Here is a 26,313-nt window from a genome sequence, read left to right as displayed (position 1 = left end):
CCCACCCTCTTTCCCATCCCTCCCCATACCTCTCACTGTTCCTTGAACTGCCCAGGAAGGAAAAGCCACTTTCCAGGGCAGATTGTGTGGTCTGGGTGAGGATTCCAAACCCACACTAATTTCACAAATAACTTCTGGGATAAGCACATCCAGGTCACATCCTCCTCACTTGAGGAGATCCTGCTCTCCCCTCCACTCCCATGTTCCCCACAGACAACAAGAAGGCTTGTGCTAGAAGAAAACAGTTTATTTTTTTAAACAGAACTTTTTTTCAACCCTTGTTCCTCAGGGTTTTCCTTTTTTGCAAAGATACAGTATTATCTGAACAACTTCTGCATATATATATATATATATATATATATATAAAATATATGTGTGTGCATGTATTTATAAACTTAAACAATCCTGCAAACCTGTGTCACTCATAGCAGCCCTTCCTGCTTCATACCAGAGAAGAAAACTCCAACAAAGGGCAAAAATGCAGCCCCTCTCAACCAGAGGAACTGAACCACATCCAGCTGTGGCTGGAGAGAATCCTACCAGCTCCAGCTGGGAGGCTTTAACTTGAGTGTAAAGGCATCTCTTTACAGCATTTCTGGACACTGGACACTGCTAGACAGTGCCATGCTGGGACACGTGTCACCCTCCCCTGTGCCCAGCCCTTGGGGAGAGCACACCAAGGACAAGGAGCAGCTCTTTAACAGGCAGCAACCCTCACTCTGCAGGTGGGCTGTGACTTTCTAACTCAATGAAATACCTATGGGCAGAACTGGAGACATGGGAAAAAGGCAAGGAGACATCGTTCTGACAGAGGTGGCCACAGTAACACAGACCAGCTGCCCAGAGCAATGTTCCTGCATATTCAAGAGTCATTGAGCAAGAAACCTCCCAGAGGAAATGCTTTGTTCTGAGAGGTCCTCCTGCCTTTGAGGAAAAACATTAACACAAACTGGTTGAGACAAAGCAGAGGCAAAGGTCCAAGCTGGCAGGCTGGGTGACAGAACACTTCTAGTCATAGCTATCATCATCATCAAAGTAAGAATCACAATCAGACTCATTATCAATCATAAAGTTGTCTTCATCAAGGTCATCATCGTCATCATAGTCTTCCTGCCACTGTGGATCATACTCCTCATCTTCAACCTCTTTGCCACCTTCATCTGTGTTGGGGGAGTCACACAGGATGGTATATTTTTGCCTGTTGAGAAGGAGAGCATAAGAGCAGAGCCTCTGCTGTGAGCATCAGCTGCCACCCAGCCCCACAACACCCTACTGTCACTGTCTCAGCATCCCCACCCAAAGAAACTCAGGAGAGTCCAGGGAGAGCAACTTCCATAACTGAGTCTGCCAGTGATGGAGCTTTCTTGATCACAGCTGCATACAAGCAGAGGTTTTGCTGGTTTCCCTACACCCCTATGTCACTTAAATTGCTACCACAAACCACAAAACAGGATGCAAGTAATCGGTGTCTGTCATTCACTCTTTTGATGTCAATGAGCAAAGGAGCAAACTCTGCTCACCTGCTTTTTGTCTGCACTCACTCAGCTTCCCCTGTACCCTGCTAAGCAAACTCACCCTGTACATGCAAGGGCTGAAGCAGGCACATTTGCGAGTTTCAACCTTCTCTGAACAGCATCTCCTGAAGTCTGGAGCCCAACATGGAAATCCTATTAGCAGGAAAGAACAGCCAAATGAGAGAAAAACAATATGTGATTTGGAGTGTATTTTGCCCTGCAAACCCTTACCCTGCACACACGCAATCCTGAGTCCATCCCCATAGCTGATCAAGCCCGTTAGTTTGCCCACAATCAAATTAGACCAGAGCAAGACAAGCCACAGACAGGCATGTGGCCTTCACCTGTGTGGAGTGCCAGAGAATTGCAAAGAGACGCTCCTTGATCTGCCGCACCAACTCCAAACCCGCACGGAAGTGCTCTGCTTTCAGGAGCTGAAGAGAAGTGGCCAAGTCCTGGTACTGCAGCAGGGTTTCCTCTGCAATTCAAGGCCAACAAAGACATGCTGCATCCCACACTCTCGAGCAGAGACCAAGCCCTTGGCTCTGATTAGGAAGCCAGCCATAGCTACTTAGATCTCCTGTGCACATACATCCCTCTTTCAGAACAGAACATGTTGCTCTTTACTGCATCAAACTCCACTGGCAGCCAAACTGCTCCAGTGGACTTCCTCAGAAATGACATCAAGAAGGCAAAAAAGGACCGGGAGAAGTGGGAGGCCAGCTGGGTGATGGTATATATGCTACTGCCCCACTACAGAGCTGCTGCTCTTTGAATACAGCTGGAAATGCTAGTCACTGCTTCAAAGATGCTGTAGGACTTACCCAGAAGGATCTGCAGAGCGTTAGTGAGCAGCTCTAGGCTCTCAGTCTGCTGTTCCACAATATCCATGCTCTCAGTGTCCTGGTTATAGTAGCTGTACACACAGGAGTAGGCCAGCACCTGGAAAAGTACAGATCTTGTTCTTAAGCACCCTCCTTCTGCTTCAGAGTGGGCAAGAAGGGAGCAGCACCAAACCCTCCCAGACGTCATTATTGTCAGTGGCCTCTGGTCTGTGGCCATAGCCCAGTGACCCATTATGCCAAGTGACAGCAGTGCCAGGCTAACTAGAGCCACTGGCAGGACTGGAAATTAATGTGCAATTATTTTATACTGAAGTCTAAAACAACTGATTGTTCCCACCTGCAAACCATCACAAGAACACAGACTGTAAATGCATGACAAGTGTGACTGACCAGCAGGCAAAGGACCAGCACACAGGACCTAGGCAATGCTGGGCAGCCCAGGCTGAACAAAAGCAGCAGTGAGCTGAGAGGATGGAGCCCAAAGGGAAGCAGGCATGGTGCTATACAGCACCAAGAGCCCACAACAAAGACATTTCAACAAGTGGAAAACTCCAGTTATGAATGAATGACCCCTAAAGCCATGTAGGCACCCAGCAGGAAATGAGATCACTGTTTCCATTCAAAGAAATGGGCCAGAAAATTCAGGAGCAGCAGCAGCAACAAGCAACAGTGATATGTACCCCAGAAAACACATGGGCTACTACACTGAGAAGACAAAATAGGGTCAGGCACCCTTGTCCCACATGCCTCTCTCAAAATCAAGCCTACCTGCAAAACCAAGGTGTACAGGTAAAGTCAGTACTGCAAAGAAAATTCCCACCTCCTGCAAAGACAATTCCCACCTCCTGCCTATGTTTCAGGACAGAGCAGGCATTGCAGGCCGAAGGTGTCACAGGTTTACTGCACACACCCAGTGGCTGCACTACAAACCCTTTCTAATGTGGCTACCAGGACATGCAGCAGGTAACTCCATGCTTCCAAAATATCCATGGTTCATGAAACGAAGTTAAGAAAAGAAAATCGTAACATGAGCATCAAGAGGAACTTCTTAACTGTAACACAGCATCAGGAGAGCTTTCAAAAGGTAAGTACCTTCACTGGGGCATTTCTAATAGGAATGGACCAAACCCAGTGAATGAAAACCCGAAATACAGACTTTGTGTTGATTCCATAGTGTCAACTTGAGCTAAGCTCCAAATCCTATGACCTGACTGTAAGGAATACTGCAAACAGCTCAACTCAGACTGAAAGCAGGGAAGGGCAGACATAAGCTCTTCCCCTGTCCTGATGCTATCCCTCCCCTCAAGCTTTCTGTCTCCCCTTGTTTCAGGAAGCGTAAGGTTGGTGTCTTCTCACTTTAAGAAAGACATGAAACACACCAACAGAATGAAGTCTAAACCTCAGCAAGACTATTATCCAGCCTTACCTTCCGTGCCTGTTCTAGCACTTTGCAGGCATCAAAAACAAAGGTCAAGTTCCTAATTTTTGGCATCTCTCTGATGGAAGAAATGCTGTTCCTCAGACTTACGGCAAATTCCTGCAATAGCCAAAGGAGAAGAAACAAAAAGTTCATGCCAGTGTCAAGCTCCACAGGACTGAAAAAACAGCAACTTCCACACAAATAATTGCTAAGCATTCTGAAGTGCCATCCCAGGAGATGCAGGCAGCAGCCGACCATTTAATGCATCCAACTATGACTTCTCTACTGTGCCATCACTTCAAAAGTTTACAGCATCTCAGCTCTGAGCAGAGCTCAGCCTTCAGTCACCATTGCTTCCAACTGCTGCATCACTCTGAGCCCCTGAACACCACAAGTCAGGTGCTGGTTTCCACAACAGACTTGATAGAAGAAAGCAGACACGGACTACTCCTTAATGTCAGAGCCAGGGGAAAATGATCAGGCATGCCCACCTGGATGTGAAGCCTGCTTCTCAGCAGAGAAGACACTGACACAACAGAAACTGCTCTGCTCACCTGGGCTGAGGCAGCATCTGCAAAGGAAGGAGGAGGCCTTACCCTTGCGTGGTGATGGAAGGTGCACCTCTCGTTGTAATCCTGGAAACGCTTCTCCTGCCAAGCTGCTTTACTCACCTGAAAGGAAAGGTATAGGAACCTGCAGCATTTTCCCTTAAGTACCAGGGCTATCTGGAAGTGCCAGTATTACTGGCAAATGCACAAAGTCCAGAGTAAAGGGCCCAAGTGGAGCTCCTTACCATCTCTGAGAGGCTGTAGGGACCTCTGAACACAAGCATGAACCAAGGAGATAGAGCAAACCACTCACCATAGCAGAACAGTTGTAATAATCCTTGTGATTTGGCCTCCAAGGCTTGAGGCAGCGCCAGCAGAAGCCATGATTACACTTTGCACATGTCATGCTGCAGAAGGACAACGGGAATAACTCAGTCCTAACAGCCACTTGCAGACAGTTCCTTCCAGGGCTGCCCTACACCACAGCCAGGGATGTGCCACCCAGTCACAAACACAGTAGTGAACAAAAACGTATACTCACTGCAGGCATCCCTCGTTTTTCTCTATCTGAGCCTGGCAGTTTGGGCAGTGCTTTGAAATGAGCTTAGCCAGATGTTTGCTTTGGGCTTCACTTGTCATTCCCTCATAGTATCCATCATCATCTACCCACCGAGACATGTGGCTGCAGCTGGCAGGATAATGGGCCTGAAAGAGGGACAGGCAGTCAGCCACACAAAAGCACAAAGGTGTGTGCCAAACCTAAAACAGTACAGCCTGTGACCCAGCTCAGCCTCACCTCTGGGAAGCTGCAGTTGAAGCAGGATATCCAGGAGCACTTGGAACAGGCTGCTCCATAACCAAGTCCATCCTTAAGGAGGATCTGATCACAGCCCTGAGGGTTGGTGCACCAAGTCAGGTTGGAGCAACACTCAACATAGCGTCTGAGGAGGGCTTTTTCATACTGTAATGAGAAGCCAGGAAGGAGATTTAAGCCAGAGAAGCTGCATGGTTAGGCCTTACAAACAGGGTCTGGTGCACAGGGCTATGCATCTCATCAAACAACTGCTCACAACAAAACAGCACACAGTTAGTTTACCCTTTCATTCCCTTCATGTAAATTTTTCTATCTTCCCCACATCAAATCTGGAAGCTGTTCAATTTCACAAATTGCTGAGGTTGCAAGGCATTTCTGGAAATAAAAACTGGTCCAACCTCTCCAGCTTAAAGCAGGACTGCTCAGGACCATGTCCAGTTGGGTTTTGAATATACCCAAGCACAAACCTCTCTGCCCAAACTGGTCCCATATCTCATTGCCTTTACTATTGAAAAAAAAAAAAAAAACCAATGCCAACAACCAGTTTTCTTATGTTTAAATAGAATTTCAGGATTTGATCTTCATACAGTAATCTAGTTATTTTGTGCTCAGGGTTGGATCAGAGACCTCCACAGATTATTGCAACCCAAAATATTCTATGACTGTATGCGTGACTCTGCACGAGACATTAACACTCATGCAGAGTCACACCATACCACTTACTGATCAAAAGGAAAACATAACATTTCAATGAGAGTATCAGGGCAACTTGTTAAAATTAGCTGTTATTTATGTCCACCTGCAATACTTATTTCCTTTTATAAAACAGTCACAGCAAGAGGCTATTAAATCCTGCTTTCAGACAGGTGTGACTATGGGAATTGCAAAGGCAGTAAGGACTAATTGTACAGATATATGCACTAATTCTCCAAACACTTCCTATAAAAAACAGGACAAAGAATACACCTGTCAAACAACAGAGCAGTGAAAAAGAGACTCTTCTGCCCAGCAATTAACAAAGAGTCTGTCATGTGACATCTACAGCTCTGCCATTGGGTGGGGAGGGCACTCAGCCCTACGAACTGAAAGAACAGAAAAAAAGCAGTTTCTGCTTTAGAACAAGCAGCTACTGCTGTCCCCTGATGACCCAGGACTAAGGTAAGCAGAGCTCAGAAAGCTTGGTTTAGAGATGTCTGCAGACTCACACAGACTTGGAGTGAAGATTACGTCTGATGTGGTTAATTCCTGCCATCCCCACAAAAACCTGAACTGCTCAAAGCCAGAGACTGATGGAAGAGAAAGGACATAGGGTCACTGATGCAGCAGTAAAATGAAATTGCTCATGTTTTCATTTGGCCTAGATTTTAATATTATTATTATTATTATTATTACTATTAAATTGCTTCCAGCACATCACTAGAGAATACTTGTCATGAGCTGCTACCATGGCTCTCATCTAGTCCTGAACTAATGATGTCCCTGAAATGTTTGCTGGAGACGTATTTAGAGGAAATATCATTTTGCTCTTTGTTGATGTTATACTTTCCTGAAGAGCTGGTATTGACCATAATCAGAGAACACAGACGAAATCTGGTTGGCCTCCACTATCATGCTGCCAGTCTTAGTAACAGGAAGGGAAAAAGCAGCAACAAAATTATCTGATAGTGCTGACCAAAATGAAAGAGAGCTTGGACACCCAGCAAGCACCCCCCCTGCTTCACCTTGGCTATGATCTCCTCGGAGGACACGATGGAGTAGATGAAGGCTGTGGTGGGCTGAGCACGGCACTCGGATATGGGACAGGTGCAATTGACAACCATGTTCTGCTCAATGCGAGTCATGAGATACTCCCTCCAACAGGGCTGTCAGGGCACAAGAGGAGAGATCAGACCTAAAGAGGGCCGTGGGACCCTGGAAGCCCTTCCCACCCAGCAGAGGGTGCACAAAACCCCACAAATCATGGGTAAGTATCCAAAAGCACAAAAGTGGGAACAGACAAATCAGGGGGTGAAGGATCACAACAAAAAAGTGAGCTGAGAAAAGAGAATGTATAAGCTCTAAAATTCCCCTGATAACACCTTCAGATAAAGAACAGCTGTTCCAAGTAGACAGCAACAATTCCCTGCCAAGTAGCAGGAACCAAAGACCCCAGGACCTTCACCTTGCAGCAGTAGTGCATGCAGCAAAGGGTTGGTGGCTTCTCAGTGGGACACAGCTGGTTCACACAGACTGGGCAGTGGGTTCCAGGGCTTGGGGGAGGCTGGACATCCTGCACTTGCAGCCCTGAGGAGATGAGCAGGGCCTCACGGTTCTCCACATAGCACTGGATCAGGAAATCCACATTCCACCTACAGTGCATGAGGAGGTGCCGAGCAACATCATCCGGTATGCTCAGAGTATCCTGGACTTGCTGTACTGTCTGGTTCATGAGCAGCTTGGCCTCCTCTGGACTGAGCGTGTGCCCCATTGGCACCTGCAGCATTGCCATGAGATATTCTTCCGCCCTGTCTGTGCCAGGATTCAGCCTAACATGGAGAAATGTGTTGTGTTCACACAGGGTGGAGATGCACACCCCTCCACACCTGGTGACATGCACCCCTACCAATGCAGGCTGTCTCTGTTGTCCTCCTCCAGAGATGTCTGTGCTGGCCTGCACTGGAAAGTCATCTGTGCTTGGCCACCAAGAGGTGTTGTGGATTCAGCAGAGATGTATTCCAAGACATGAGGCCTCCCCTCCTGGCGCCGGAGATAGCCCTGGTTCAACAGGTGCAGGATGCAGGACAGCACGTCCACGCTGTGGCAGCAGAAGCTCAGGAACTGCACCCCCGGCCCCAGCTCGCCCTTCTGGCAGGCATCGATCACCTACAGCAGCAAGGGAGCCCCACTGCAGTGGCTGCAGCCCCCACGCAGCCCCTGGGCCCCCTCTGCTCCACCCCGTACCCTGAACACCAGGTTGTCGATGTGCAGCTGCTTCTCCACCTTGAGGATGCGGGTGATGAGGCAGCACAGGACGTTCCTCTTCCTCTCCAGGGCGCTCACCTCAGCCCTCTCTGTCCGCAGGTACCTCTGCTGGGGCAGCAGCCTCAGCTGGCGGCCGGAGGCCTGGGCCAGGGCTGCCTGGTTCAGCCGCAGGGCACCTGGAGCCAGCACCCAAGCCAGGCTCAGCCAAGCCTCGGGCTGGGCCCTGAAGGAGCCCCGGGACACACGTGTGGCTGTGGGACCCAAGCTGGGCCTCCTGCTGCTGCCTGCACCGCTGGCCACCCCAGCCCTGTCCCCCACGTGTGGCCCCAAGCCCCAGCCACGCACACAGCCCCTGGCCCCGCCCCAAGCCCACACACAGACCCGAGACCCAACCACCCACGCTGACCCACATGGGCCCCGTGCATGGCCCCGAGCCCCACCCCACGCATCACCCCCAGCCCCACACCGGCCTCAGGCCCCGGCCTGGCACACAGACCCGTGCCCCCGGCAGCAACACACGGACCCAGCCCCCTCGCTGGCCCTACGAACTCTTGCACCCCTAAGCCCAGCACCCCCTCGGGGTTCAGACCAGCCCCTCCCCCGGGTGCCCCAGCCCCGCACTCACCCCCCGGAGCGCAGCTCCCCTCCAGGACGCCCTGGCCGTGGGTCAGCGGGGTCAGCGCGTGGTGCACCAGGTCAGCAGGGAGCCCCGTAGCCTGCAGCAGGGCCTCCACAGCCACCTCCTGCAGCACGGGGTGGGAGGGCAATGGCCAAGAGCCACTGGCCACAGGCCTGGCCTAACCATGGGGTCCTGTGCCCCCAACACTGCTGGAGACCCCAGCAGAAGGGAAGGGAGGACACGGCCCTGCCATGCTCCGGCCTCCATTGCCTCCCTCGCCCCACGGTGGCCCCAGCTCCTACCTGGGCGCTGTTGAAGCACAGCAGGATGTACATCTGCAGCGTGGACACGTGCAGAACGCAGTCTCCAAACTGCAGCTCGGCGTGGCCCAGCCACGTCCACTGCAGCCGACGGGGCTTCGTGCACTCCCAGCCCAGCTGGCTCTGGCCTGCCAGGGACAGTGTCAGCGCCAGTGACCAGCCCTGCCAGCCACTCAGCCCACCCCAGCGCGCCACCACTCGTGGCTGAGCTGCCCTGGAGGGTCTGGGCACTCTCCTGGCCGCAGCACTCACTCTGCCGGCAGAAGTCAGCAAACTCAGCCAGGGGGGAGCTCAGCACCGCCGGGAAAAACCTCCCAGGGTTCTCCATGTAGCAGAGCGGGGACACAGGCCAGCAGCGCGGGGACAGGGCCAGCACCTTCACCTCCGGCACATCTGCCACCGAGGCCGTTCCCAGCACCTGGGCACGGGGACACAAGGGCGGCTCGGGTCAGGATCCAGGATTCTCCGGCAGCCTCCGGCCTCCCCACGCCACCATCCCTCTCACCTCGTCCAGGCCTGTGTCCAGCTCCAGCAGCCGCTTATCCTGCTCCTGCAGCTGGAAGAGGCAGAACTGCCGCTGGAGCTCCTCCGACTCGGCCAAGTTGCTCAGCATGTCTTGGGGAAAGCGGCTGGGGAAGCACAGCCCGATCTGCTCCACGATGCCTCCTTCCAGCCACGACGGCCCTTGCGTCAGGAGCCGGTCCCCCAGGTAGTGCCTGCCACGGCCACCAGCTTCCGTCAGGGCTGGGCCCGAGCCCTGTGGCCATCAGCCGCCCGCCAGGAGACAGCCACAGCTCCAAGCCCGGCCTCACCCCACGGCACACGGGCCTGGCAGCACGCTCGGCTCCCCTCCCTGTCCCCAGCAGGGAATGTGCCTCCGCACACCGGCAGCACCCACGGGCCCTCCACGCTCCATGACCCCGTAAAAGCAAAGCGGGAGCGCCACTGCCGCGCCAGGCCGGGCTCCCCCAGCACACCAGGCCACGCTGCACCAGGTCCCTGGTTCCGGGGAGACACGGCAGCCTCACCTGTAGAAGTGCTCAAAGGTGTGGGCAAGCTCCAGGCCGCTGAAGACGACAAAGGGCTCCAGGAACTGCTGCAGCCGCTCCAGAGGCCCCGTGCTGCCCGCGGCCCTGCGCAGCTCCTGGATCTGCACGTCAAGGTAGCGAGCAAACTGCTCGCTCACCTGCGAGGGACAGGGCTGGCTGCAGACAGGGCTCACCAGGTGCCCACAGGGCCGGGCTGGGGCAATGTCCCTGAGGAGAGCAGCTGGGACACTCTGGCGCTCCCGGGCAGGGCCCCAGGGTGCCCAGGCACCAGCCCAGGGCAGGACTGTGCCGGGGCCGGGCCCACGCTGGGACGAGCACCACGCACCTGAGCTGGCCACCATCCAGGGTGCCAGGGCAGGGCTCTGTGGCTCGGGAGAACAGGACACCACCCACCCCGAGCTCGCCCCAGCGCCACGGGTCAGGGCAGCTCCCCAGCTATGCCCAGGGCCAAGGCAGCGGGGCCGCGCTCCCTCGACTCACGTGCAGGGCAGTCAGGAAGGAGAGCTGCAGCAAAGCCCCTGCAAAGCCCTGGCCCAGGGCCAGCACGAAGGCGGCCTGCTGCCCAAAGAGCTCCTCCGTGGCCCCGCGCAGGCGCTGGTACAGCCGGCAGTAGCGCTCCGCAAGGTCCGGCGCCTGCCCCGCCGCCTCCAGGAACCGCTGCACCTGTGGGAGCAGCGCCAGGGCTGAGCCCGCAGCAGGACGTGCCCCTCGCACTGTCCCCAGCCCTGCCCTGCCCTGCCAACACCAACTGCCTGGGTCCCAGCCAGGGCCAGCTCGGGGCCCTGGTGCTGCTGTGGGGCTGCCAAGGCGGGAGCGCGGCTCCGAGGGCTGGGCAGGGGCTGTGGGGGCACAAGGGAGGCACAGCAGCAGCCCAGCAGGACAGAAAGCCCAACGCTGGACCTGTCTCCTGGCCCGCAGCATCAGCCTGGGCACAGGGCCTGGCTCACACCCGAGCCACGCCAGGGCGGCAAGCGCAGCACGGCTGTCCCCACATCGCTCCAGGCTCTGTGGAGGCCAGCTACAGCCCTGTGCCCTCCCCACGCTCCCAGGGCACTTCCAGACCCCACTCCCTGCTCCAACCACCCAGGGCAGGTCCCACGCCCCCCCAGTCAGCCCTCCAAGCTCTACCTGCTGCTGCACCACGCCACGCCAGCACTGCGAGATTCCCCACAGACCTCTCGGCTTCTCCACCACTGCCTTTGCAGTCCTGGCCAGCACCTCCTTGTTCTTCCCCTCCTTCCCACCTGCCAAGGGTCAACCTCAGGCTCAGCATGGCTCCGTGGGCAGGCCCCGCACACTGACCGGCCACAGCAGGGCTGAGGGGACGCTGGGGAGGCGCGGCCACTGCTGGGGCGTGACCGCAAGCCTTCCCTGGCTCAGGAGCCTCCTGTGCCACAGGACGCTGCCCAGAGGAGCCTCACAGCCACAGCCTGGTGCTCCGGAGCACCGCCTGCCCAGCTCCACAGAGGGCAGCCCCTGGCTCACCAGCTGCTCTGCTCTCCTCTGGCTCGGCGCCGCCGGGGTCCACGTGCACCAGGAGCTGGGTCAGGCGCCGCACGCAGGAGCCAAAGGTAGCCCTGCGCCCCGTGGCACGGCGGGGCAGCTCCACGCTCTCCAGGTACTCGCTCAGCAGCCAGCCCAGAGGACTGACACCATCAGGGCCTGCGGGGCCAACCAGACTCAGAGCCAGGCGCCTCTGCCTGGCGCACGGCACGGATGGGTCCCGGAGAGCGCAGGGTACCTGGGCTGGTGATGCTCTGCACCAAGGGGTTCACCAGGGCCTCCCAGAACGTCCTGCCCAGTGCCCGGGCTGCCTCATCGTCAGGAAGGAAGCGGCTGGCAAAGCCCTGCTCGTGCTGCAGCGCCCCGTTCAGTCTGCAACAGCGACCGGGCGGCACACGGTGCCGGGGCTGGAGAACTCCCACGGGAAAGCAGAGCACACTCGTGGCTCCCTGCTCTGCCCCTTGCCAAGGCACGACGGCTCGGTGGCCCCGCTCGCCCCCAGCAGCCAGGGAGGGCCCCTCACTGTCTCTGGGACCTGCCCCCAATGGCCCTCGGGGCCCTCACAGCCGCTGCCAAACGGGGCTGTGCAGTGCCTGTGGCCACGAGATCCTGCTGTGCCCGGCCGACCTCTGCCACATCAGGATGTGCCGGCCCCTGTGGGGGACCAGCATCCCCCTCTGGGGGGTTAGCCCAGCTTAAACCCAGGGGACCCCCAGGCGGCCCTGGCCCTCCAGAACCACTGGTGGCCAGGAAGGAGCAAGGGCCCCTCCCGTCCAGGTGGCACACCCAGCTGCTCCTTTCCTAGCCCCGCTGTCCCCTCACAGGCTGCCAGCCACGTCCCCTGGGGCCCTGGGACACCAGGGACGCGACGGCACAGCCAGGACACAACTCACCTGCCAAAGAGCTGCAGCAGCCGCCCCCGGTCTCGGCAGATCTCCTGGCTCCAGGCATGAGCCCGAGCAGTGCAGGAGAGGAACGTCCGCCGGCACAGCTGCTCCTTGAAGATGGGCCACAAAGTGGGCTTGGGACCCAGCACCTCGATGCCACGCACACGTGTGTCAATGCCACCCTGCGGGAGAGCGGGACCCTCAGCTCCTCGGACGTGGCCCCGACGCCCCACGCTGCCCGCTCCCGGGCCCAGCCCCTGCTCCCCTACCTGCTGGCACCGCTTCACCCGGATCTGGATGATGGGCCAGAAGCGGGTCATGTTCTCCAGCAGGATCACTCTGCTGTCCGAGGGCAGGATGGTCACCTGCAGGGAGGCACTGAGCCCTCAGCACGACCGCCAGCCTGCAAGCGGCTCCCGCAGCGCAGCTCCTGCCATTCCCACCTCCCCGAGGGCACCAGGGCCACACCTCCACGGGGCACAGCAAGGACCGGCCCGCCTCTCTCACGGCGACTCACCGCATTGAGCTCCGTCCTGATGGTGGCAGGGCTGTCCCCGCCCAGCACCACGACCCGCGATGGCATATAGCTGGAGTCCTCGCTGGCCACCAGCATGCTCAGCTCCCTGCAGCACAGCAAACACGGGGCTGTCCCCACCTCCCTGCCCTGGCCCCTGACAGCACCACGCCCTGCCGGCCATGTCCCGCTGCCCCCAGCACGGGGCCACTGTGGCAGGGCTGGCACAGATCCACAAAGCCCTCCCGGCCCAGCCCCACCTGATCACCACCCCACACTGCATGTGCACAGTGATGAAGTGGGAGCCGGTGCTGCCGTTCGACTCCCAGTAGGTCCTGGGGTTCCTGTCCGTGAGCTTGCTGGCCTGGTGCGAGTTGGAAGAGACCTGCACCTTCTCCCAACACTTGTCCTCCTTCACCTCCATGCTGGAGCCTGTGGGCAGAGCACGTGCAGCTTCCAGCCACCAAGCCAGCTCCTGGGGCCAGCTCCCACTGCCCGCACTCACCTCGGCACAGGTTGTGCAGGAAGACGTCGAAGAAGGGGATGCTGATGGGCTGGTGGCTCCGGCGGTGCTCCTCAATCTGTCCCAGGACCAGCTGTGGGATGGCAAAAGGCTCTTACCAGGGGCCCCAGGTCCTTCTCCCCTCACCCCACGCAGGGCTGCGGCAGGCAGAGAGCACAAGGCCGTCCCTCAGTGCCGGGGACAGCCTGAGGGCCCCCAGACCCAGAGCCCCAGCGCGGCCGTGCCTCCCCAGGCCCACCTGGATGCAGCCGGCCAAGATGCTGCTCGTCAGCTTCTTGTAGAGGCTGGCGAACTTCTCACACTCCGTCACCAGCTCGAGCAGGGCTGGCGCCAGCGACGGGACCGTGCTGTGCTTTTCCAGGGCTTTGCTCAGAGCCTCGTGGGTGCCCACGTGGCACATCACCACCACGCAGTCCTTGCTGGCGCTGCCCAGGCGGTGCAGGAAGCCAACAACCTCCTGCAGCACCTGCTGAGACGCAGCCGTGAGCAGCCGGGGCACCGCTGGCAACTCCCTGGGCCCTCCCAGCAGCCGGAGCTGCAGCTCCATTCCCCTCATCCCAACCCCACCAGCGCTCGCCAGAGCCTGGCCAGGCACGGCCAGACTGGGCATTTGGCCACCAGGACACGGACACGGCCAGGACAGCCGCTCCCACCTCTCCCAGTGCCTCGGACACAAGGCCAGGCTGCCACCAGGACACGGACACGGCCAGGACAGCCGCTCCCACCTCTCCCAGTGCCTCGGACACAAGGCCAGGCTGCCACCAGGACATGGACACGGCCAGGACAGCCGCTCCCAGCTCTCCCAGCACAGCCACCCCTGCCTGCCGGCAGTCCCGGGGCCCCCTCACCTCCCAGCTGCTGCTGTGGGTGCTCAGGCAGGACACACAGGGCTCCACACACTCATGCCAGGGCAGCACATCCTCCTGATAACTGTCCAGGAACTTGTTCAGGATCCTGAGTGACACAGGGGGCCTGCTCAGGCCGGGGCACAGGGACAGCAATGCTCCAGGCAGCCCTGCTTCCCTGCCCCACCCGGAAGGCATCTCTCAAGGACTGGCAACCAAGGCTGCCCTGGCACCTTGCGCACCCCACCAGCACCCAGGCACATCCTCCACTGCCCCTGCGTGTCCCCGCCCCCGCACACGCTGCTCTGTCCCCACACGGCCCTGCGCCCCAGGATAGCCCAATCAGCACCTGCCTACGTGCTGGGGTGAGCCCGCCGCCAGGGAAGAACACCCCCACCACCACCCACAAACATGCACTGGGTCTTCCCAACACGACCACCAGCACTCACACACCTGCTGTGGGGGTCCCAGAGCCCCCCCAACCCTTCTGCACCCACCTGAGGATGCTCAGGCTCACAGCCTTCTCTGTCCCCAGCAGCTCCAAGCTGCGCAGCAACAGCCTGAAGCAGCTGTGGTCCTGCAGCAGCTGAGCCACCTGGCCAGCGGGAGCAGGGCCTTCGCTGCAGAGCTGCCGCTCCAGGGCCACCACCACCTCCTTGGACAAGACGCCGTCCTCCAGGCCACCCAGGAGCATCTGCACGCCCTTCGGGTCCAACGGGACCTCTCTGCCTGCCGTGACAAGGACACGTGAGCCCAGCCCGGGCGCTCACTCCAGCGGCAGCAGCCCCTCAGGGCGCTCTGCCCTGCCAGGCCAGGCGGTACCTGCTGCCTGCGGGCCCAGGGGCAGCCGGTGCTCGGCCAGGCGATTGATGGCGCTGAGGGCCAGCACGGCCTGCGGGCAGCCGCCGCTCTGCCCGTCCCTCCAGCAGCTCTGCAGCACCTCCAGGAGACCGCAGCTCGCCAGCTGCTCCGCCAGGCCCCGGTGCCCATCCATCAGCATGTTCACCACCAGCAGGCCGTTCTGCACCCCTGAGGAGCCCCTGCAGGGACACAGCCGTGCCACTCTCCTCCCCCAGCCACACAGCCTCCCCTGCACCCGCAAGCCACCTGCCCGCCCTGCCCGTCCTTCCCCCTGCACATTCCCCCCAACCTCAGCCGCTCTCCACACTCCGCCCCTACCCCGGCACCCTCTGCATGGTGCTCAGGGCAGCAGGGATGGCGCTCAGCAGGCTGGCAGAGCCCTCGCTGGAGGCAGAGCCGATGCTGGCAAAGATCTCCCGCATCATCTGTGCGTCGCCGTGGTTCCAGGGCAAGGGCTTCCCACCGGCACCTCCCGGCTCAGCGTCCGCAGCTCCCACCAGCACCTTCAGGGCCTGCGAGGACAACAGCAGGGCAGCGGCACCTCCAGCACGGCCGGGGCGGCCCTGCCCGCCCCCCGGCACCCCCGGCACTCACCGCCAGGCCGGCCTGCTGCACCAGGCCGGAGCAGCCGTGCTGCTGCATGCAGGCCAGCACGGCCCGCACGCCGCCCTCCGTGGCAAAGGGCACGCGCTGCTCGTACCGGGCCAGCAGCACGGCCAGCAGCCGCAGCGTCACCGCCACCAGCGCCTTCTCTGCCGCCTCCGTGCTCAGCAGCTCCACGGCCACCCGCACCAGCTTCTCCCTGCGTGCGACACCACACCTCAGCCGGGGCTCCTGCCACTGCCAGCGCCTCGGGCCCTGCCAGCCACCTCCTTCCTGCCCGCGCTGCGGCTGGGACGCCCCGCCGATGAGCCTGCCTGCGACAAAGGGTCACAAAATCCACCTCTCCTCTTGCGCCTACCCGCCTGCACACTGCCACTGCCACCTCCCGCACTCCCAGCTCAGCACTGGCCCCCACCCTGCCCACAGGGCCCTCCCCAGGCAGCACGAGGGCTGTGCAGCACCCCAGGGCTCACCCAGCGCTCCCGATGGTGCCCAGCCCGCCCTGGGCTGTGCCGACTTGCTGCTCCGACTTGGACTCCTCCTCCAGCATCTTCAGGATGTGCTTGAGCCCAGCTAAGCGCAGCCCCACCGCCGAGCTGCGGCTCTGGATCACGTCCACCACGGCTGCAACGCTGGCCAGCGAGCCGCTCTCGCTCACCCCCTCGGAGCTGCCCAGCACTGCCCGGAGGGACGGAGGCGTCAGGGCAGCAGCGACGCTCCAGCAGCTCCCGGGGTGCCACGCGCCCGCAGACCCAGCACCCGCAGGCCCCCCCACTTCAGGCAACCGCTGGCTGCACGGCCCCCCATGCCCTGCCCAGAGCCTTCCCCCGTGGAGGCAGCAGTGCCGCTTCCAGCACCGCGCCTGTGCCCCAGCGCCTAGCAGGACATTACCCTGGCTCTGCTCCTCCGTCACCTCTGGCAAGAACAGCCCTTCCCTCTCAAAGAGCTCGCTGAACAGCTGGGAATCCGACTTCACTGCCACGCTGCGCGCCTGGGGCGGCCCTGCGGCTGCAGAAAGCTCTTCCTCCGCCGCCTTGGCCATCGTGCCTTTGGGGCCGGTGCTCCTGCAGCCGTCGCCCTCGGAGCACACTGCGCTGCTCCCTCCACCATCCTGCTCTGCCCCCCTGCCGAGGAAGTGTCTGCCGTAGACACGGGAGCCGCGCAGGTCACGCAGAGAGCTGCCCTGGCACCGCTTCTCCAGGACCTGCAGCACCTTCTGGGCCAGCTCCGCAGGCACCGACAGCTGCATCAGGGCTTCTTCATCCACCTCCGACAGCCACACCGATGGATGGGGACAAGTTAACCTCGGGCTCGCCACAGACCCCGCGCCCCTTGGGGCGGCCACTGCCGGGACGGACAGAAAGGCTGCACCGACAGAGGTGCCCAGGGCCGCTCCCCGCTGCCACCCTCCCCGCCTGTCCCCAGCCCAACTCCCACCAGCCCACACCTCCCACCCGTGCTCAACACCCAACTGCAACCGGCAGAATGACCCCACGGCCTCGCCTCGCCTGCCCAAACCTCGCTGGACAGTCACTCTTCCACTCAGGGGACGCTGTGTGTCCTCTCATCTCCACTCACTGCTCTGCTGGGCCCAGCTCCTCACGCTTTCACCATCCCAGCTCACCCTCCCATTTCTGTCCCTTTCAGGCTGCCCCTGCACAGCTCACACTTGCCATCTCCTCTGGGCCTGCTCCCTTCCCTAATGTTCCCCTTGCTCCTCCCTCCCATTTCCCTGCTGCAGCCACCGGCCCCTACCTGCTCTCCCTGGTGCTGCTGGATGAGACAGGTGATCTCTTTCTGCTCCTGTGCCTCCAGCTTCCTCACAAAGAACAGCAGCTCCCACCACTCGGCACGGCTCAGTGCCTCTGCAGCCTTAGGCAGCCGCTGACCCAGGTAAGGCAGGGAGTACAGCCCCCCCAAGGGCTTGCACAGGAATGGCTGTGGAACTGCAGGAGAGCAGAGGAGGGACACTGTCAGCTCGGACAATTCCCCCATCCTCTGCTGCACACTCCACATTTCAATTCAATTTCTATGTGGAATATGATGCCAAGAAAGAGTTATACACAGAAGTGAAACAGAGCTCCTGCTTCTCCCAAAATCAGAAAGACCAAGAAAAGGACAAGTCTAAGTAAGTTCGACACTGCACAGTGACATGAAGTATTTAACTACAAGAGGTAGAAGCCATTAAAGCCATCATTTCAACTGGCAATATGTTCAAAGTGTGCAATTAGCTACTGATCTCATCTACATTCTCTCTTGCAGCAGGTGAATCCAAACCACTCTCCACAAAAGATATCCTAGAAGATCACAACTGTGATAAAAGAGTTACTTTAATCGGTTTCCCTGGCCAGAATCACGTCAGATGCTGAACAAGAAAGGGGTATCTGCAGTCTGGATTCTCCCTTTTATTTTCTCCCAGTACAAGGGCAATGTTAAAGGATTCTAGGAGATCCTGCAGATGTCTCATGAAAACAGTGCTTTAATACTTTAACACCTTGTTAAAAGCTTAACAGTATGAAGTTAAACAAATTGTTGCTACATTAATGCTTTTAAAAATCCTCATCACTTACTTAAGGAGATTTGCATGCCCCTAAACAGCTTCATCTCAGAGAAATTCTATGTTTTGGCAGCTTGTTCAGTTAATTCAAACACACAGTTCTGACAATTGCAGTTTATATCAAATTTTATGCCTTTTGTATCATTACTTTTATTATACATCTTGACAGAAGTCTAGGGTTCAGAAACACTTCATTCAATCACAAGCCATGCAATTACTTAACTAGCTTTACATGGTCACACAAACTAATAGTGCTTTCTAAACCCAGCCTGCTGCTTGGTATGTGCTTGGCCATATAAAGGTCACTGCTCCTATCCCACAGGATAATCAGAAAGAAAGAGATGATATACACACACAGCAGAATCTCACCTGTGTCTAGATTAAAGCTCTTTCTCACATTGTATTCCTTTTCCTGAGCAGCAGGATCTTCCCATTGGTCCCCAAAGCCAATAATCTCCAATATGTGCCAACGCATCCAGTAAATCCGACCCGTTGACTGCCATAAAACCTGCAGGTGAAACAGATCCAGATGATCACATTTGCTCACTTGTTCCATCTTCTTGCTACATTTGCCCTCCCATTTCCCAAATGCCTGGAGACAGCAAGCACTGTTCAAGTAGAAGACCACACAATTTGTGTACAGATTTCAGCACACACATTGTCTAGTTTTGAGGCATACCATCTTTACTAACTTCTTGCCCTGGTGGTTTTTAAAAAACCACCAACTTTGCCTGCAACCACTACAGATCTCCAGTTAATCACACCTGTTCCAAAAGTGCCAAGCTGCAGGTGCCTTGGGAAAAGCAAAGGAAGAACATAACCAACACTACCTCAAGGCAGATGAGCTGTATATAAAGTATTTCAAGGCACTTTTATAACCTTGGTCATGCATCAACCCTCTCAAACAGGTTTTGGGCTCTTGACAAGCATGTTTCAAAAGCAGCAATTGCTTCTTCTGCTTTGTCCAAGTTGCCTCTCAAAAATCAAAAGGATTCTTTTATGGTTTCCCACACCACAGTGTTACATTTAACCTTCTGAGCAGAAAGAAAACCCAGCAACAGCAAGTACAACATGTCAGTAACTTTAAAAAACAGCAGAAAAACGTATGGTTTGCCTGCTTCACTGAGCCCTTTTGGGCTCACACCAGTGCTGCCATGAAGCCATCGTGCTGGACAGCTAAAGAGATGAGATGCTGACAGACTTTGGAATGCATTATATGGAAGGAAGTTGAGTTAAACTACACACAACACAATAGTCTTCAGGGTATCTCCGACCTAAAATAGTTATGTACCAAATGCCATCTCAAAGGATTCATGGAAAGATATGGCTACAGGACCAGACACAACAGTGGAACTCTTTCTTTGGAAAGGCAAGGAAAGCAACAGAAATCAGAGCAACAAAGGAAAGATGAGCAGAGGTAAGAGACAGACTCATGATGGACTGGCCCAATTACCATTCAGATCTGGTTTTGTCAGTTGTGTGAGCCTTACAAATAACTTACTGAAAACAAGCCTGGATGGAGCAACTGCAAATTCATTCAACGTAATCAAACAGAAAAACAGACAAGAGAGGGAACCCAAGGGACCAACAGGACAAAGGGAATGGAAGCTAACAGTGCACTTCAGCTCAACATTGAAGCAAAAACCTTTTGAATTTTATGTCACTGGCAACAGGAGAAAAATATGAAAGGATCTTGGTGCTCTTTCCAATTGCCCAGTTCATTAAAAGTAAAAGCAAGTACAAGTTTACAAGAAATAGAAATCACAATTTTAGAAAAACACAAATATTAGAAACAAAGAAGCATATGGACAAAGAGAGAATCAGTAGGAAATACATTTCCTTTGCAATTTATCTTTATGGAGTGGGTAATAAAAGAGGTTTATAAACCACTTAAAAATAAGATGCAAAGCAGTTATTCAACTGGGGGGGATGGGCTGAAATGAAACATCACCTATGCATGGCCCAGAACTAGAAAAGCCTTTTAACTGAGGTACATGGAAGACAGGGAGGTGATTCCATAAAAGCAGGGGCAAGTCTTGCCAGGCCAACCTAGTGGCCATCTACGATGGAGTGACTACATCAGTAGCCAAAGGAAGAGCTATGGCTGTCACCTTTCTGGACTTCTGTAAGGCCTTTGACACCACTGCTCTGCTGGGCCCACAACATCCTTCTCTTCAAACTGGAGAGACACAGATTCGATAGATGGACTATTTAGTTGACGGGGAATTGGCTGAATGGTCATATCCAGAGGTCAACAGCTCAGTGTCCAGCTGGAGATCAGTGACAAGTGGTGTCCCTCAGAGGTCTGTATGGGGACCAATACCACTTGATATCTTCATCAATGACAACAGTGAGATCAACTGCACTCTCAGCAGATTTGCTGACAACACCAAGCTGAGCAGTGTGGTTGACATGTCTGAGGGACGACGGGATGGCATGCAGAGGGACCTGGATGAACTCGGGAAGTGGGAACCTCATGAGGTTCAACAAGGCCAAGTGCAAGGTCCTGCACCTGGGTTGTGGCAAACCCCAGTACCAATCCAGGCTGGAAAACAAAGGGATTGAAAGCAGCCCTATGGAGGACTTAGCAGAACTGGTGGATGAAAAGCTGGACATGACCTGGCAATGGGCACTCAGAGACCAAAGAGCCAACCGTATCCCGGGCTGCATCAGAAGCAGTGGGGCCAGCAGGTGAAGGGAGGTGATTCTGCCCCTCTACCCTGCTCTGGTGAGACCCCACCTGGAGAACTGCATCCATCTCTGAAGACTTCAGTACAAGGCATGGATGGACCTGTTGGAGCAGATCCAAAGGAAGGCCACAAAAACAGTAAGAGGGATGGAACACCTCTCCTATGAGGAAGCGCTGAGAGAGTTGGGGTTGTTCAACCTGGAGAAGAGAAGGCTCCAGGGAAACCTTACAGTGACCTTTCAATACTTCGAAGGGGCTTGTAAGAAAGATGGGGACAGACTTTTCAGTAAAGCCTGTTTTAGAGGCTAAGCAATCTCAGCAGCACAACCCATAGAAAACCAGACTAGCAACCCACCCCTCCAGCTCTGAAAGGTGCGTTTTTGCCTAGGACAGATGTAGACGGTGATACACATTATGGCATGCCTGTCATCCAACTTGCTGCACATAAAGATATCATTAGGAATTCATCAGTCACCCTGGTCACTCCCACTGCCATTCCAGCCAGAACAAGTCTCCCTATGACCTACCTGCACTGTGTGCATGCTATTCGTGCTCTGGAGAAACTCGCCTTCCTCCCCAGCTCTAACATCACCACAGTCCTCCAGCAAGCGCACCCGCATGCCACGCACCAGGTTTGCCTGCAAGTACTCCACATAGTCACTGCTGTCTGCGAAGTCTGATGCGGTCAGGAAGGTGCGGCCTTGCTTTGTGTGGGGACCATGATTTGAAGACAACACAGGCTTTTGGACAGCAGTGCTGGCTGGAGTCTTGTGCTGGAAGATGGAGCGGGCAGGGCGAGGCTGCAGCTCCCGTTGGGCCAGCGGCTCTGCCCTGTGGCTGTGGCTCCAGCCCATCACGTGCACCAGCTCCGAGATGAGGTTTGCCATGGCCATGCTGAACTCAAACTCCTGCTTCACACGGCTCCTCTCCTCAGAGGCAGGGCTGGGCACAGCACAGCCCTGCTGCTCCTCTCCCTGCTCCACGCCACCGCTCAGCTTGTCCAGGAGAGAAGTCACACACAGGTAGCGCTTCACCAGGACAAACAGCTGCTTCCCAGGGATCTGCAACAAGCACAGCTGTCACACTCAGCCTGCAGAGCACCTCCAGCCCCCAGCTCCCTCTGAGCCACCAGCTCATTCCCAGGCAGGCTCCCCTGAGAGCTCCGGACCAGCTGGCAGCAGCAGAGACCTCTCAGCCCACCCTCCCCTCCCTGCTCACGGACAGGGCTCTCCAGGTGCCTCTGCACCGCCCCCAGCCTCACCCCAGGCCCAGGTCCTGCCCCGGCTCTCCCAACAGCCAGTCCTGCTCACCTGCCCACCTCCAACTACCCTCTTGTCCCGGACAAGGGCGCCAGCCCTGGCCCCCACTCCCACCCCTCCTGGCCCCTCGTGCCCCGCAGGCCAGGGCTGGTGGCGGGGTCTGTCCCCACCTGCGGGAGGTGAATCCCCTCGAAGGACATGCAGTGCTCTGCAGAGGACGTGATCTCAGCAAACAGCTCCAGCAAGGTGCAGCGACTGTCAAAGTCCATGTGCTGCTCAATGCCATCCTGCCGGCTCAGGGACAGCAGGACATAGGCCCGGCTCCCTGCAACAACAACAAAAACTCTTCAGGCCCCTTAAAGACAACCCTCACCCCACCCTCCCTGCGAGAGGCAGAGCCACAGGGTAGGAACAGCTTTGCCGCTCAGTGTCACCTGATCCATGTTCTGCCCCTTCATCTGGACTGGCAACACTTTGCTCCACAGTGTGTTTTTTCTACCCCTAACGCTGCAAGATTCTCACAAAGCAGCAACCCCAAATAACTGACTCCAGAACAGGGTCCCAGGGAAGAAAAGAAGTCAAGTTTTAACCTGAATCAGCCCTTCATCTGCCCCACTTCAGAGCTGCATGAACTCAGGCACTAGGACAGGGAAAGCCAGATCTCCTGTGGGATACACCACAACCAGCAACCTTCCAGGTGTATCTAAGCCTAATCAGGCACTTCCAAGCCATGGCAGCTCCCCTTAAATGAGGACTAGCCTCTATCCAGGGCCTGAGGAAAGGCTCCCTGCCATGAATAGGCCAGAGACTTTCCAGCTGACAGCATGCAGCAGAGTCACCCCAACACTCTGCCAATCTCCTTGGCCTAAGTCCTCCAAACAGTTAATCAACATCCCAGCTCAGAAACCTGGCAGGGGAAAGAGTTTCTAACTCCAAGAGCAGTCCAGACAACTACAACCAAGGAAGCTTGGAAGATCCAGACTGATTCTTCCCCTTTTGCCAGCAAGCCCCGAGACATGCTGCTTCCCAGGCATCTCACCCCTCCCAAAGGCCTGGCACCCCTCAGCTGCCCAGCAACACCTCCTCAGAGGCACCGAGCAGGAGCAGCCCCCACCTGCATCATGTGAAGCCAGAGCCCGCAGCATCTGGCCAGCGCTGCGGCGGATCCGCTTCTCCTTGTGGCCCAGCATCGCCATCAGCAGCTCCAGGGCTCCCGTCTCCCTGAAGGCGCCCGCCAGAGAGCCGATGCTGGCGTAGGCGCCCAGCACGTGCACCGTGCTCAGGATGGAGCACTCGGGCGTCCCGGCCTCGGCCACCTGGCGCCCAGCTCGCTGCACCAGGCTCCTGACATCGGCCTTCATCTCCAGCAGCGAGGCTTCGTCCAGCGGCACATCCGCGGCCAACGGCCCGGGCGCCTTCTCCTCTCTCGGCCGCGGCCCTTCCGGCCTCCTCCGGCCCAGCAGCGCCGGGCAGCTGGCGCAGACCTCTTCTGCAGACATCCACATGGAGATGTGCTCTGCCTTGCTCTCTGCAGAGGAGGCACTGCTGCCTCCCGCTGCTTTCTCTGCCGAGCTAACGACGCTCCACTGCACCAGGTATTCCGGGCGGCCGTCGTGGCCTCGCCGCTGCCGGAGCAGCTCCTCTGGGTAGGCCTGCAGTTTGGGCCCCAGCTGCACAAGCAGGGTGCCACTGTGCTTCTCATTCACCATGGCAGCAGATGGGTCTGCAGAGATAGAGGGGAAGCACGGTCAAGCTTTTATTTCTGAGCTGCGTGCTGGGGAAAGCGTGATCCAGCACTGACAGTAGAAGTGGTTGAGGCACAGCTTTTGATCCTGAGATCCTACAGCCAGGATAAAGCTCTGAAGGAAAATCCACTTTGCAGAGGCTAACATTCTCCTCCCAAGACAATAAGACAGTTTTTCATATACAAAACCTGTTCCCAGCATAACTTGCACACACAGAAGGAGGTTCTCCTCAAAAAAACCAAACCTAACAAAAAACACCAAGGTGAAATGAGCCCTCTTACAGCAAATAATGACAGGAGTCTGGAGTCCTGTTCTCAACCCTGCCACTGCCCATATCACCCTCACAAGCTGGTGCTTTTGCGCTTCTGTCTTTCCTCTTGCTATTTACCATTTGTAGTTGTTTAGACTGTGAGTTTGCCTAGAGCTCACGGTGCTCTCACCGTGCATGGGGACCTTCACCTCATCAGGCCCTGAAGAAAATAATGAGCAATTTCTCAAATCTAGTTCATACACATCAAATCAGGTCACTACCTGAAAGTCTCTCAGTATTTCCTCCTTGGCCTCTTCTCAGAATTCTTTGCCTTTACAATGCTTTGTCAATGGGCAGATTCCACAGAATTAAAAGAGTGCTACTCTCTGTTACCTGATTGTTCTGCATCTTGGGACTACAAAGAAGACACAGTGCTTCTCTGCTTTCATCCATGCAAAGAGGAGCATGGAAATAGTTTGCTGTCCAAGACTGAGTGCCAGCAATCAGCAAGCCAGCTGCAGACAAAACCACGGACTGAGTTCACAAAGGATTCCAGATCAGGCTGATAGGAAGGATCTCAGAGGAGCTCAGTCAGGTGGCAGTGGGAAATGCTCCTACCACTTGCACACACTGGCAAGAGAAGCAGTGAAGCAAGATGCTGTTCAGCTGGTGGTAACACGAGTCATTGTCATAAAAGGAGTGAAGATACCACAGAAACAGTTAATCCGTGGTTAACCAAAGACGATCCTAACCATCAAACACTATGACAAGCACATTAAAAATATTTTCCAGGTGCAGAGAGAAGCAGCCTGAACCCCCAAGAAATTCATACCTACCTTCAACTGTGCTGCCTTCCTTGCAATTTGCAGCAAGCCAGATGGGAATCTTCTTGCACTCTCTGTAATAAAAAGACCAAGTTATTCTCCTGCGCTTTGTAACACCACAAGCCAAAGAATTGTTTTCCTTAAATGAGCTTGTACAGTGCACACACACAGAGGATAGCTCGCACCGACGTGCCTCAGTCCCGGCGCCGCGGAACACATGGGCTTTCCTCCGGGCCGTCCCGGACACCCCGGCGAGCCGCGCCCCAATGCCGGGCCCTTCGCTCACCGCTGTCCCGCTGCCCCGCCGCCCCCGGAGCCGCGGCGAGCCGGGCAAGGCTCGGCAGGGCCCAGCCCTGGTGCGCGGGGAGCCAACTCACCCCCGACGCAGAAAGAAGGAAGCGGCCCTTCGGGCGCCGGTCCGACCCTGCCCACGGCCCCGGAGCGGCCCCAGGCGGAGGCGCGGAGCGACCCCGGCGCCACCGGGAAGCACCGGAAGCAGCACACCGCTTCCGTGTCCGCTACGGCAAGCGGCGAGGGACACGGGAGTGGCGGGAGCTGCGCGTTCCGCGCCCGCGTTCTGCCGTGTCCCCGCCGTGTCCCCGCCGTCCCTCAGAATCCCAGGATAGGTCAGGTTGGAAGAGACTGCCGTGGGTCATCTGGTCCAACCTCCCTGCTCAAGCAGAGTCATCCCAGAGCACATGGCCCAGGATTGCATCCAGATGGTTCTTGAACATCTCCAGTGAGGGAGGCTCCACAGCCTCTCTGGGCAATCTGTCCCAGTGCTCGGGCACTGCTCAGTGAGGAACCTCTTCCTCATGGTCAGGTGGAACTTCCCGTGCCTCAGTTCCTGCCCGCTGCCTCTTGTCCCATTGCCCGGCACCGCCGAGCAGAGCCTGGTCCATCCTCTGAGCCCTCCCTGCAGACACTGACACACACGGATGAGGTTCCCTCTCAGTGTCTCTTCTCCAGCCTGAACAGGCCCAGCTCCCTCAGCCTTTCCTCAGAAGGGAGGGGCTCCAGTCCCTTCATCGTTTGCCACCCTCTGCTGGACCCTCTCCAGGAGCTCCTTGTCTCTCTTGTCCTGAGGAGCCCAGAACTGGACACAGCACTCCAGATGTGCCTCACCAGGGCTGGGTAAAGGGGCAGGATCACCTCCTTCAACC

At 56.8% G+C, this 26,313-nt stretch overlaps 1 protein-coding gene across 6 annotated transcripts; it reads right to left on the bottom strand.

Moving 5' to 3' along the window:
* Positions 1-232: 232 nt before the first annotated feature.
* Positions 233-25,651, bottom strand: LOC125323857 (cullin-9-like). Of its 6 annotated transcripts, XM_048299195.1 has the most exons (42): positions 25,528-25,651; positions 25,163-25,224; positions 23,446-24,054; positions 22,502-22,656; positions 21,600-22,133; positions 18,753-18,891; positions 17,582-17,772; positions 16,718-17,102; positions 16,300-16,504; positions 15,818-16,025; positions 15,542-15,735; positions 15,185-15,402; positions 14,860-15,091; positions 14,366-14,471; positions 13,756-13,986; positions 13,500-13,590; positions 13,255-13,426; positions 12,998-13,103; positions 12,750-12,845; positions 12,487-12,662; positions 11,832-11,965; positions 11,576-11,752; positions 11,219-11,334; positions 10,571-10,753; positions 10,070-10,227; positions 9,547-9,757; positions 9,294-9,459; positions 9,024-9,169; positions 8,728-8,845; positions 8,082-8,278; positions 7,744-8,003; positions 7,303-7,666; positions 6,863-7,003; positions 5,124-5,288; positions 4,869-5,032; positions 4,641-4,734; positions 4,376-4,450; positions 3,786-3,896; positions 2,339-2,456; positions 1,859-1,992; positions 1,576-1,667; positions 233-1,198 (listed from the first exon to the last, which is right to left on the bottom strand). In XM_048299195.1, the coding sequence occupies exons 3-42, from the start codon at positions 24,038-24,040 to the stop codon at positions 1,009-1,011; spliced, it is 7,548 nt and encodes a 2,515-aa protein (XP_048155152.1). In that variant the 5' UTR covers positions 24,041-24,054; positions 25,163-25,224; positions 25,528-25,651; the 3' UTR covers positions 233-1,008. The 6 variants fall into 6 exon arrangements, with proteins under 6 accessions (XP_048155152.1, XP_048155150.1, XP_048155151.1 ...); XM_048299193.1 differs by lacking the exon at positions 25,528-25,651 and having other exon boundaries at positions 13,756-13,983; XM_048299194.1 differs by lacking the exon at positions 25,528-25,651 and having other exon boundaries at positions 16,718-17,093.
* Between the last annotated feature and the right edge of the window lie 662 nt (positions 25,652-26,313).

This window comes from Corvus hawaiiensis, chromosome 3 (assembly GCF_020740725.1).
Source record: "Corvus hawaiiensis isolate bCorHaw1 chromosome 3, bCorHaw1.pri.cur, whole genome shotgun sequence".
Taxonomy (NCBI): domain Eukaryota; kingdom Metazoa; phylum Chordata; class Aves; order Passeriformes; family Corvidae; genus Corvus; species Corvus hawaiiensis.
The sequence above is the reverse complement of the archived record's forward strand: the minus strand, read 5'-3'. Positions and strand labels throughout refer to the sequence as shown.